The sequence below is a fragment of the Cucumis sativus genome, chromosome 3 (genome assembly GCF_000004075.3).
Source record: "Cucumis sativus cultivar 9930 chromosome 3, Cucumber_9930_V3, whole genome shotgun sequence".
In the NCBI taxonomy this organism is placed as follows: domain Eukaryota; kingdom Viridiplantae; phylum Streptophyta; class Magnoliopsida; order Cucurbitales; family Cucurbitaceae; genus Cucumis; species Cucumis sativus.
The window spans coordinates 16,637,690-16,651,563 of NC_026657.2; the positions used below are offsets into that span (position 1 = coordinate 16,637,690).

General features: G+C 33.1%; 1 protein-coding gene across 3 annotated transcripts; it reads right to left on the reverse strand.

Moving 5' to 3' along the window:
* Positions 1-492: 492 nt before the first annotated feature.
* LOC101213123 (regulator of Ty1 transposition protein 107) lies at positions 493-10,688 on the reverse strand. 3 transcript variants are annotated; one of them, XM_011653064.2, is made up of 9 exons: positions 10,430-10,688; positions 9,967-10,106; positions 9,596-9,729; positions 8,731-8,914; positions 7,836-7,988; positions 4,045-4,632; positions 2,801-2,980; positions 2,365-2,562; positions 493-985 (listed from the first exon to the last, which is right to left on the reverse strand). In XM_011653064.2, the coding sequence occupies exons 1-8, from the start codon at positions 10,500-10,502 to the stop codon at positions 2,386-2,388; spliced, it is 1,629 nt and encodes a 542-aa protein (XP_011651366.1). In that variant the 5' UTR covers positions 10,503-10,688; the 3' UTR covers positions 493-985; positions 2,365-2,385. The 3 variants fall into 3 exon arrangements, with proteins under 3 accessions (XP_011651366.1, XP_011651367.1, XP_031739474.1); XM_011653065.2 differs by lacking the exon at positions 493-985 and adding an exon at positions 1,718-2,043; XM_031883614.1 differs by lacking the exon at positions 493-985 and adding an exon at positions 1,718-2,048.
* Positions 10,689-13,874: the final 3,186 nt, after the last annotated feature.

Genomic DNA, 13,874 nt, shown 5'->3' on the forward strand with positions numbered 1-13,874 from the left:
AACAAGATTCATCCGTACTCAAACATTGTTACACGATAAAATAATTGACAGTCTTCACAAATCTATGTTAGCATTTCTCTGATAAAAAAGACAATAAACAGCCAAAATGTTACAACAATACAATCATTCTGAATAGTAAATTGGTTCTTTGAAAATTTACAGATTCTATTTCTTAAGAATGTTTCACCATCCAGTAGAAGGATTGATCTTGGTTCTTAAACTTCAACGCATTAATACATTTATGTTATGTTTGATATATATTTTTAAGTGTTTAATTTTAATAAGTCATTTTGAATAAATTTGGAGTGTTTAACATTCAAAATAACTTTTGAAACGTACTTTAAACAATTTTGAATTGAAATGATTTTTTTTTTAAAAAAAAAAACACTTTCTTCCCTGGACAATCCAAAAGATCCTTTGGATCCACATGAACAGTATTACTTTGAATAAGAACAAAATTAATTGTTTAAGAGAAAAAATTCTAAAAAAATAGGCATCTTAAGAACAAATGCATTAATCAAGAAATAAGTTGGAAATATTTCACATGAACAGCTAGAAAAAAGTGTCAATTATTTCAACATACTAATAATCTGCTTTATGCACGTAATGATTTCCAAAAAGATGTACGGATGGCTTTTCTTTTCTTTTCCTCCTTCCTAATATCTTCTTTCGGTTAAATGCAGAAGAAATCAAACAAGACATTCAAAAACAACATCATAACAAGCCAAACAAATTGAAACTTTTCAAAATAATTACAATATTCAGTGTTGAGCACAACCTTAGCATTGAAGGATTTGTGGGAGGCAGGTTGGCTTTTATTTGCTTCAAAATCTTCAGCCAACTTCAAATTTTTTTTTGTAAAGGCATTGTAATAAATGCTGGAGTGGGAATTTGAATTTGAAACCTCTTGTCCACAGGAACATATAGGTGTCAGTTGAGCTAAACTCATGTTGGCCACCCAACTTCAATTTCTCTATGAAATCACCTAAAACAAAATCACTATCAATCATTGTAAAGCTTCAACATAGGATTTTATAAACTATCTTTCTAATGGGGTATTCTGCAGTTAAGTAGACTCTTGGACAAGTCCCAGCCTACGTGTTTGGCTTCTAATACAAGGAGAATGGTAGCAGTACGTTTTTGCACAGCACATGAATTTTAAGTCAATGCTTCTCAGAATAATGTCCTGATTACATTATTAGGTTTGCACAACATTTTGTGTGTATAACTCTATGTGTTTCTTATTTTAATTAATTCTTTTAAAAACTCTATTCATCTACTTTCTATTTTAGACTTTTAAAACACCTCAATTTTAGTTGAAACTTTCTTTTCGTTACACATGTGATCCAAACACAAAAGTACTGAAGTAGATAATTATTTATTTTAAAACAATTAAAAAATAAGATAAAAATGACTTAAATAATGGTAAAGTTTGTCAGAGTATTAGTATGCCATATTCGTTCATAAAAGAAAAATGTTTTCTTATACCCTAAGTATTGGTATTGGGACCCATCATCACTAATCCTAGAGAACCTTTCGGCGGTCCCAAGGTCCAAATGAGAGCATTAAGAGGTTTTTTCTCATTAAGCTCACTCAAAGGTTTAAACATGTGGCTTTTGACAAGATATTACCAAGAAACAGTGTGTCTTTGCCGACGGGGTCACCCCGTTGGGACCAAAAATACAATGAAAATAGAAAAATATATAAATGAATCACATCATAGAAAAGGTAGGATATATTTATTAGGGTGGGCACAATTTTTCATTTACTTTTAGAAAAATAAATGCAACCAAGTATGAAATTAATGGAAGTAAGAAAGCAAAATGTCAAAGGACCAAAATAAAAGGGTTAAGAAATCAAAAAACGTCTAAAGGTTTTTTCTTAAAAAAAAAAAAAGTTAACAAGGTACAAATTGGATCTTGATAAGTTGCTCGCTATTTGTTTGTGCTCATAACAGCGTGATAGAACTCGGATTATCTATTCACTATTTAAGCCAAAATGCCAAGGAAGTCGAGGCTCCCTCCTTTCAACATGCTCACAGGGCTACACTTCACAGAATGCAAAAAGATAATTAAAAGACTTACCCAGAGGCAATCTAAATAGCCCAATCCTAACTAACCCTATATCCCTGTAGAGCCCACTGTAACTTCTTTTACTCCATAACTAACCGTTTTCCCTTTAACAATTATTTACAGTTATCTCCCTTCCTCTCTTTTTTCTCATACACCTCCTAAGGATCGAGGGTCTATCACAATGCTAGTCTTTAATCCAATTTCTCAAAAGCAAAATCCACCAATACCCAACTCAGATGAATTTCGAAAAGTATACGGAACAATATGACAATCAAAAGTGGGGGCAAGTTACCTGATCTAACAAGATGACAAATTAATGGCTTCGATGGTACAGTGTCTGCAGATCCTTGCAGTGAATACAAGTCCATGGTAACAACGGTGGGTCCAGACAATATGAATGAATTTGTCGAATTTGACAAAGATGGCAGCTCATGAGGAGGTCCTCTGGTTCCCGACAACGGCATGCACTACAAACAGCTGCTACTGAGGGCTGTTAATTATAACTATCGAGAATTAGTTGTCTGTTCAGATGGACCATTTTAACCATAGTAAATAAGAATGTCACCAGAAAAATCATTGAGTATTAGCAGAGAAGAGCTACAAATGGAATTCTTGAAAATGAGTACTAGCTTTGCATCAACACCCCCCCCCCCCCCCCCCCCCCCCCCCCACACACACACACACACACCCGAACAACAAAGCAACGACATTGAGCATTATAATATGACCTGAACAACGTTGTTAAGAGTTCTTTCATCAGATAGAAGGTAAATATCCAATAATGATGATCCACATGGAATGGTTTGGGAGTATATCTTCTGATCCGAGGTGGCCGCATATTCAACCTTTGTGATGCTCAGAAAACTGGCTTTGCACAAAGGGCACGTTGAGATTTTTCTGCTCAAAGCCTACAAGATACGAGACCAATAGATTAGGACCTTGAAACAGATTCTGAACTTCAGAGTACATATTAGAACGTTGACAGCGTTTGAATGACTGAGTAAATCAATCAATTCAGAATGACAGAACTTACTCAACAAGTTCAAAGAGCAAAAATCATTAGTAGTCTCAGAGTTTCAAAGCAGAAGTTGGCACTAGAGGAAAATAAGTAAATTTGGAGCCCGCATAATTTGGTTTAGTTATATATCATCTTGTGATTTGAGGATTTTAATCAAGTTTAGATGAAATGAATTATTGAAAGTGATGTTAGATTTTCCATCAAGTAATGATTAGAGGAAAAATAAATAAATTTGGAGGTCACATAATTTGCCTAAAGAGCAAAATGTATGGACAATTATAGAGACAATTTTCAGGTTAATTTTTCTTAATCAGATCTGCAACGTTGCCTAATAGTTCAAGAATCCCAATACAACCATATATGACAAGCAGTTAAAATATCCAGTGTTGAACATTCATGCAAATCCCATGGCTGCTCGAGCAATCATCATCCTGAACTTCTGCAATATATTATCATCCCTAAAACACATTTCATGCCATGCTGAATTAGATAGTGAATTTTACCTTTGAATTAGAAAACAAAAATGGATAAGCAGTACAGAGAGAAATTGGAAAAGATACGAATAATTTATGGAGGCAACATATTGTTTCTCAATGTTATTTGTCTGGAAGTTCTTACTTCGGATGTATCAAATAAAGAACTAGTACACAATCATAACTAGCATGTTCAAAACATAATCCAATTACTACAAAATATAAGGAATTGTCATTAAGAAGATTGTGAATACGATGGAAAATTCAAATAAGTAGTTCTCTAGTCCCAATTATCTAGGCAAAAATGCAACCTAGTTAATGAAGTAAGAAAAGCTAACTCTCATATGCTGAATAAATTGAACAGTTCACTGCCCAGGGTCCTATCTTTTATAGCAGTTTTAGCTCAAAAAGCATAAACAATATCACAAGGTTTAGTCGTATCCTTGAATCTCTATGAATAGAAATTGAATAGAACTTTTACCATGTGATCTGCCCAGTTCTGAATGCATGAATAGCAAAATCGGTGCCCACAGGGTAAAACTCCCCTCGTCGAACTAAAATCTGTCCAACAGATGACACATGATAACTCTGTTGAAGTGGAGGGTAAGCTTGCATCGAGTTCTATAACTGGATCCTCAATGTTCTTTTGCAAATCATTCATATTGTGCAGTTCATCTTCTGAAGTTATTGATAGCACTCTTGGTGCATTGTCAACTAGTAAGTTTGTATCTTTGGAAGTAGATTGGTTCTCACAAGCTTCAACACCTTCAAATCTGACACTTGCTAGTCCCCTTTCATCACACAACTGTTCACGATCAGATGTTCCTCCAATGTTTACCACTTCAATATCTGTTTCAGCATCCCAAAGGACTGATGGAACTGTAAGACTATTACGAGTTCCCAAACGATACAGCTCCGGGTCAAAATTCGAAATGTCAGGCTTGTTATGATCTTCCCTAGAGTTATTACTTACAAGCAGGCGTCGTCTCCTTGAAGATTTAACAGTAGAGTCTTGATTACTACTTTCACCTTTTCTTTCATCTCTCGCCAAGCTTGAAGGGCTACCACACTATCGAAACAAAATAAGAGCAAATGTTAATGAAGAAGGGAAAAACGTTCAAAAGTGCATAAGAATTTTTGTTTAGGGTAAAATGCTTCTTTCTTTCAAGTGGCATTATGCCAAAAAAGACAGAGAAATAGTATTTCATCAGAATGGTGAAGGAAATCAATTGCCCAAGAAAAGAGACATCGTGTAAAAGAATATGACATTCTAATAGATGAAAAAATAAAGCTCAAAAGAACGTAAAAATTACACCTTTGAACAGAATCTGAAATTATCTCAGGGTTCAATTAATAATTTGAAAGAAGCAAACCAAGCAGCAGCTCAAAATTTCAAAAACAGTAATAGTGAGCTTCCAATTTTGCCTAGCTGAGGCAAAGTATTCCTAAGTCAAAGCCTAGCAACAAGTTAAAGGAATTGACAAGTTCTTGGATGATTATTGATTAATCAGATCAGACCATATCAATTCACCAACCCACACTATGAATGTAGAAGAAACTCACATTAACATATAAAAAAAACCACTCACTAATGTTCACTAGAACAGATATTTTAAGATATGATTTATTTGAACCAATACAAAATGTTATATTCTAAATGTAGCCATGCGGAGAAAACTCGAAGTATGATTGTGTTGAGTTTATATATGTTTGTGGAAAAACGTTAGAAATGCTATACCAGACAGTGTATACACTCATTTCATTATCAGGGTTCACAATCTTTTCCTCACACACTGCATACCTCCTCTCAACCGTCTTGCATTGTTTTGTTATATCTAAGAAAAATCATGTCAAACCCCTTTTCATATTGAAAGTTCTACAACTAATTCTCCCAAGTCATTTGGTTAAAAGGATGCTAAAATGCATAGAATGAAAGTATCTGTGGCCCATCTCAATACTCTACTCTCGCCATGGACTCATGTCTCGATATTATTGCCACAGTTTTTGCAAATCGCCAACACATGCCCTATCAGATTCCTACTTGTAGTCATATGGCTTCCGTGAAGAGATTTTTTATAAAATTGAAGGGTTTTTATCCAACAATCTGTCTTTTCCTGCTAGTAAAATTTAATATCATGCCTATTTGGACTCTAAGGGGGCGTTTGGGATTTAGAGTGGGTTATTATAATCTGTGGTTATTATAATCTGTGGGTTATTATACTCCATGTTTGGGGTGCAAAGTATTATAGTTTATTTTTTGGCATATATATATTAGGTACATGAAATACCATTTTTTGAAAACATAGCTCGAATTGTACCTTCCACTAATTTATACAAACTAGTTTATTACTAGTTGGGATACATGTCTTCTACAATTTTATATTATAACATATTTTATAGAAATTGCTATGTGATTAAATTAAATTATGTTAATTAGGTTGTTCATTTAATAAATTTAGTTACAATCTTCATATACGACTATTAACAAGTTCAACAAGTAGATAAAATAATTTTGCATGGAAAATAGCATAAGTGTATTTTTAAAAATATTATTATAATTAAACTAAAAATGTATTTGGAATGACTTAGAAAAAGATTTTTCAAAAATTCGTTTTTATTTAAACACTTTTGATGAAAACTTCTTAAAATAAAAACACAATGTGTTTTAAAACATTTTTTAGAAGTACTTGTATATACAAGTTTTTATTTGTTTGTTAGATACACTAAAAATGTTTTTTTAAAATTTTTCAAGATTGATTGGTGGCAACAGTTGCTGGAGTTGGTTTTCGAAAGTTTCCTGGTAGAGTCACTGAGAGTGGTGGTTGAAGATTAGCCAACGACGATCACTGAAGACTAGCCTAAACTCTAAAAATATTTTTATTAAAAATTTTCAATATTGATTGGTGGCGACGATCGCCAGAGTTGGTTGTTGAAAGTTCGTCGATGGAGTCACTGGAGGTGGTGGTCAGAGATTGGCCGATGAAGATCACCAAAGATTAGCCTTAAACCCTAAAAAATTTATAAAAGTTTCAAGGTTGATCGGTGGTGTTGATTTTATGGAATCAATCTATATTTCATTAATTACTTAATAGAGATACAAGCCTATATATAACCATAGAGAAATACACTTAAGGAAATAATATCAAATAATATCTCCAGAATAATATCTCCAGAATAATATCTCCTAAGAATAATCTAATTATATTAATAGGTGGCAACCGAAGGTTGGTTGATCGGTGGCAACCAAAGATTGGTTGGCGATGGCCGCCAAAGTTGGTTGTCAGAATTTTACTAGTGGAGTCACCGGAGGTGGTAGTCGGAGACTGGCCAGCAATGATCATCAGAGGTGATGTCCGAAAGTTGGTCGACCAACTTCCCAGCTCTTGAAACAAATACCCCTAGAATTAAAGAATAGTAATGGCATGTGAATTGTTTTAAACTCTAATCCTAATCCTCAACTAAAACTAAACTTTGCTCCAAACATGCGAGATTGGGCTAAAAAGAGTATTGATGACCTCTCAACCACAGGTTGTGTGAAACTATTGAATCATGATGCAATTTCCAAAGCTCTTACAAGAGCTCAAGCAAGGGGCTTAGCTAGCTTGGATTGGACACTTATTTGAAGATGCTTGTGTTCCTTAATTCTTCTGTTTCCTAAAAAGATAATATTTATCCTAGTTGCTAGATCCGATCTTTTTAAGGCCCAAGTCATGTGAAAAGTGATTCACTCTAGAGAAAGGTTGTGCACAAGGATAGTTATTAAATATTATTACCGCTGCTCATCAACCTACTGACACTTTTACTACCAGAGACTTGAAAGCATTTTTTATGTCTTAAAGGCAAGCCCATGCTCTTTCTTACTTGTTGCCATTTGTTGGAGGTGAATTTTGGTTAGCCTAATACATTTGCATAGCATTTTAAGCAGTAAAGTCAGTAGGTGGACCTCAGAATAAAATTAGAACATGCCAATTTATTGGGATTTTATAACAATAGAAATTTAAATTGTTGGAGGATTAATCAAAAGATATCATGTCATCGACCTACGATTAGAATTGGAGAACCAGATCACATTACTTAATTTAAGAAAACTATTTACGTACGTTAGTAATATAGAACAGATGTTTATTAAATTTAAACCATTCGCCAGTACAAGATATTACCACAGGTTAAGACCTTAATTGAAGAGTGGGCTTTGTCCTATGAAGTATAGCAACATGGACAAAAATGACGAGATTCAAAATGTAAGATGGAAAGAAGAATGATATATCTTACCTCAATCGCAAAAAGACCAGCAGAAGTTGGTTCCTCAAAACGGTTTCTGCTACTTGAGCTTGATGGGTCTTCTAGCTTAGAAATCCTCTTCCGCACTTTGTGCTTTCGCTTATGAGCAGTGTCATCACTTTTTCTAAAATCAGAGGACAGATCCTAGTTGGGAATGACAGTAAAAGGGTTAACGATAGGCACTAACTCTAGTCATGTATTGAACTCCTTTTTTCTCTTACGATAACAGTGGTAGAGTCGAAAAGCCCTAGGGCTGTTACTTTATTAATGATCAAAAACAGTTGTACAAAAGGGGAAGCCTTACTCTATGTAGGATTTGTTTTAGTTCAACATGTGAGGCTGGAATTCAAACTTATGACCATCAATACTTCATACTTTATTCCAGGTGAGCTATGCTCATAGCACTCTTTTCATATAGGCTTAAGTCATGGGATTTAAATACAATGATATTAACCATACTAATTAACTAATAACCTAACTGTTGAAGTAGCATACCCAAGTTTGATTACAAAGAGAACCCTGACATTTTAAATATCAAACAAATCATAGCATGTACAAAGATCTATGAATGGTGTTTCTTTCATAAAAAAAAAAAAAAAACAACAATATTATTAATAATGATAACAATAATTTATGAATGGCACTTGAACTTGGACTCAAGAAAACCAATAAAGTCATGAATGTGAAGAAAATAATGTATTTCTCACCACGAAAGGAAATGTAAATCGTTTAAAAGATTCAGATACTTAATATTTTCCCTGAAGAGTTTAATCTAGACATATGAATTTCAAGTTACAACTTACAACAAAATAATTTATTGATTATTTCTAGCCACTTAAACAGCAAGTTTGTGCACATATCTTAAGAGAGGAATGTCTCAAATCACCTTATCCAGCAAAGAAGAGCGGGGCAAGATTGAATCACCAAAAGAGCATATGTCTTTAATACTTTGATCTTCAACATTTCCGTAATTGTGTAACTTTTCAGAAAGCAGGTTATACTTTTTGGCTGAGACATAGCCCTTGTCAGCAAGAGGGAGTTTCATTGACAAGGGACCTATAGATTGCCCACTGCAAGGAATAAAATCCACAATTCAAAGAGAAAAAATATAAAACAATTACAGGATATATGCCATAAAGCAATGGTGGAAATTAACTGATATGTAACCGAGCCTTAGTGAAAGCTCAAGAAAAGACATGCATACATACAGACCAAATGCAAAGGAATATAAAAGGAAGAACAGATAATCTGAGACAAAAGGTCAACAATTTATAAATTCTAGTTATCATTTACTGTGAAAAAGAAAATTATATATTTTGCCAGGATTAGGTACACAAGAAATGAAAAGATGGACTTCATAATTTATTTTCGAGGGAAAAAATAACAGAAGACTTTCCGGGTTTGACTGCAAGAGTTGCATCAAAAAGTAAGAAGACTCGGAACATAGGCAATGAATAAAAATAAGCAGCACTTCTCTGGGTTGATTGGAAATGTAGATTTTCGCCCTCAATATTTTTCATGCAATTTTTGTTATTTGTTTATTAAATGTTACTAATTGCACATTTTCCATCCTTGCCTTGATGGTTAGAAAACAGAAATCTTTTGTTGGATCACAAAATGGATATATCATTCTTAAGTCTTTATACTAGTTGTAATGTAATTGGACAAAAGCCCCACGACAGAATGTTAATGCTTGATGATGTCTGCAAGAAACTATAATGTAATCTAGAAAAAGTAACAATTGACAAAACCTTTGGAGAATGTAAGGACCTTCAGGGACACGCTTTCCATGTTTGATGCAATCTTCAAGCCAACGATGATTGACTATTATTGTTCTAAACTTCTCAGCAAGATCAAATTTCCTCCCTTGTAATTCCCAACAAATCTAATCACCATAAGAATGGACAATAATTAACATCATTTTTTAGCCTAAGATTGCAGACGAGTGATTCATAACAGATAGATACTGCAATACTATACTCCATAAAGTGTTTCATCAAATCCCCATCCAAAACTCCAAACTTGTTCTGTTTTACACATGCATAATCGCAAAACTCATCTTATTGGAAAGCAATTGGTGAACTTCAGACTGAATTGAGAACTAATAAAAAAAAAAACCCACCAAATGAGTAATAGACCTTGACATTGCACCCACATAGCTAGCACCAGTATAAGATATCATCTTGATAAGGTTAAATCTTTCTGTGCCATGGTAGCCACTAACAGTCACAACCACAGATTCCATGCCTTCAATTGGACAGCCTACAGACGTCACAAAAATCAAAGCACTAAATCCCAGAGCAAAAGAAATCTATGGAGTAACAAAATAGGCACAAACACAGTTTAATGTTGCAGCTAGAAACTTAAGAAATAGAAAGCTTCCAGAAGAAGTTTCATTTTCTGATCAAACGGATGAAACAAATAGAGTAACGAAAGCAGATATTCTAAGCTTGCAAACCCTACAAAACTATATTGACTGAAACAGGACGTTATCAAGATCGAGCGGATACAAGCTCCGGCAAACCCTAGAAAGAATATAATTAGCAAGTGTGTAGAAACAGATGCATGAAATGAGAGAGAATCACCGGGAATTCGATTAGGGCAGGAAAGAATTGTATTAGCGAGACCATGGTCTTCCTCGTGCTCTTCTTCCTCCATCGAACCCTCAAGAAATTGCCGCGAAAAATTAGAAATAAATTTGAATTTGTGGGATTTTAAAACATAGAGGAATTGGGAAGGAAATTTTGGATTAATATCGTGGATTTTGAAAATAATTATAGAAACAATACTTTTGAAAATATTTAGAGATTTTAGGGTAATTTTGCATCTCTCTCATTTTCAACCCAAGACCTTGCTACCTTCATTTTTTTCTTTCCGTTTTTGGAGTAGCATATCCTGAGATTTGCATCGGGACCTTTGAATTTTAAAATGGTACAATCACTCCACCAAAAGCACGAAAATGTGAGAGCACCTGTCCCAGACCCTTAATAGATCCACCCATGTGTCTTTGTATGTTTTGTTTTTTAATTTATGATCCACCTGACTAAATTATCGCTTTCTTTATATATTTTGTAATAATGGTTTTCAGTTGGAAACTCAAACTTTTTTTTTTAAACTGATAATCTAACTAAACAAACTACCACTTTATTTATTTATTTATTTATTTATATATATTAATTTGTCTTGTGTTCAAAACCTAACCTTTTATGTATTTTTTTTATTTTTTTATTTGTAATCTAACTAAACAAATTACCAACTTTTATATATTGACAATGGTCTTGAGTTCAAAACCCGAGTTTGTATGTATTTTGTTTTTATTTTTATAGTTTGTAATCTAATTAAACATATCACCAACTTTCGATCTTTTTTATTATTTTTTATTTTTTATTCCATCTAACTAAACAATTAATTTAAATCAAACCGTATTGAAATTGATAGAAATTAGACATGTGAAGCATAAACCGGATCTAAATTCTACTCTAATTCAACTTAATTAACGAGAAAACCTAAACCAAAAAAACAAATTAGGCTTTTTCTTAGGATACTTACATTTGAAGCTCCGATTGTAATTTGAACTACCACTAAGGTTGACCTACTATCATCTAGACTCATAATCGGAGTGTAGGGCTCGTTGGAAGAAAGAACCGGGAGAGAGAGATGAAAATGAAGAGAAATTTGGCTTTCTATTCTTCCTTTTTTTAAAAAAAAATAGAGATAACCATGAGAATAGCAAAATAATAGAGTGCAATTTAGAAAATGGCAAATTCTCAGAATAATTTGATTTTTAGCAAAATCGCATGTAGTAGATTTTTTTTATAAATTTTCAACTGATTTTACCCCTTGATAGTCTGAAACTCATTTTTTTCACTTACAGTGTATTTGTGTAGTGTAAAATAATATAATATAACATAGAATTACGAAAATAATGGAATATAACACAGAGTTATGATTATAGTGTATTTGCATAGTCTATAATCAAGGCATGTCATGCAGAGAGTTACGACGAACACATTATGCGCGACGACTTGACTCGATGATGTATTGCTCTTGCGTTATACACACACAAATTTAGTAAGTCCATATTGAAATTCCAACCAAATAGCTGGGGACATATGGTGTAAGACGAAATTCGCTTCTATCTACTTTAGGGTTAGTAGATAGGTTGTTCCCTTAAGGACTGAATCCAAGTCTTGAACAAGGGGCTTCACCCTCTCATTGGCCCGAGAGGGATTTAATTTATAGGTTGGACCTTAAACCAATTGTGGATCAGTGGGACTTAAGGAACAAGATGTAATCTTTGAGGTAAAACGGTATTTTAACCTAGCCGAACTTATAAACAACCTGTGAAGAATTAACTTACTAATCATGATTATATCAAATGGATACAAATATATATGTATAGTAAGGGGAGTGCAACTATGAGACTTTAGTGGAATGGCGTGTTAGTTAACGAATGTCGATTAGCTTAGTCTAAAAGAGTTTAATCAGTTAATCTCGAATTGTTGGAGCCCATGATCTATAGGTCCATTAGGTTCATTTGCTAGCTCATATGGAATAAACTTAGAATAGTATGATGGAATGAGTCGAATTGTTTGATTTAGGTGAAGAGAGAAAAATTGATAAGTATATATGATATAGCCATCGATTACTAGTTTAGAAACAGAGCTTTATGTTTAAATATAAAAAATATGAATATGGATTCATACTCCGAAGCTCAAAAATAATGGAAATGACCAAAATTGTAAAAAGTCAAAAGGTTTACTTTTGACTTTGAAAAATCAAACTTTGACCGGCTATAGATTCAAATGTGATTTGAATTTTGAGAAAATTAATGCGGATTCATGCTCGGGAGGTCGAATTTAGTCAAGATGATTGAAGTTGTAAAATGTCAAAATGTTGACTTTTGACTTGGAAAAGTTAAAGTTTGACTTTGACTTGAATAGTCATTTGACCCATTGACCAAAGTTAGTGGGAAAATCCAACATTTTGTGCGATAATCTCACTAACTTTTAGCGGGTTATGTGGTGGCTCATGGTAATGATACCAAGTCCACTAAGAGAAAATGTAATAGTGAATAAATCCACTAAAGGTTAGTGGATTATAAGGTGTTAGCCTTTGGTGATTCCATTACGTGCAAATTTGTATGTAATTTATTTATAAAGGGAGAGTTTTTCATTTTTTTAAAAAAACTTTTTGCCTTTTTATGATTTTACTTTAAGAAAAAAAAAAACCAAAATTTCCCATTTATTCACCTTTCCTAAATTTCCTTCACTCTCTCAATCTAATACTTCTTCTTTCGAGTTCCACAACCTGATTCTTTGTCTAGAGGATAATAAGTGACTACTAATGGTGGTCCTAGTTTGTGATTGAGGAGTAGACATTTCTTTCGAAACTACAAAGGTTAAACTTTCAATAAACCCCAATTCCTTTTACTTTAGAGTTGCATGTTAATTAGGTGCAATTAAGGTAATTTTTCGATTCTTATTTTCGTTGCGATTGTCTGCTTTCCTTACATACTCAACCTCAAATGTGACTACCAATTAATAGTACAGCTACCATATGTATGATTAACAAATTTAAAAATGAAGTGATAAACAATTAAATTTAACAAATATGTATGATTACTTATTCATTTATGACAATAAGTTTCAATACCTCTAACACTTCTTCCTTTTTAGTTTTATATTTTTCAATAGTGGTTTTACGAATAACACTCCCTTTGAGACTCCAATTATTTTGGAAATGTTCCAAACCTCGTAATAGCATATGCTCTATTAAGTTTGCAGTTTCAAAGTGGAAATAAAAATTAGGTTACAAAACAATAGAACGCAACAAAATATAAATATTAGCATTACTTTAGATCATTTTTTTCTTTGAGTTGGCACAAACAATGAGCAGATAAAACTTGAAAGCAACAAAAATTTAGGACAACAAGTTTAACTACAAGGATGCATCTATATTTATAATAAAATTGGATTGTTCTTGATTCTAGCTATGGAACTTTAAAAGACAATTTTTTAATTATAATAA

Excerpts from the sequence above, each read along its gene's own strand:
- LOC101213123 (XM_011653064.2), bottom strand. The coding sequence starts at position 10,502 with ATGGAGGAAGAAGAGCACGAGGAAGACCATGGTCTCGCTAATACAATT. Across the intron at positions 10,107-10,429 it reads CTGCCCTAATCGAATTCCCG|GCTGTCCAATTGAAGGCATG; the intron begins GTGATTCTCTCT and ends TGACGTCTGTAG. Across the intron at positions 7,989-8,730 it reads GCTCTTCTTTGCTGGATAAG|GATCTGTCCTCTGATTTTAG; the intron begins GTGATTTGAGAC and ends ATTCCCAACTAG.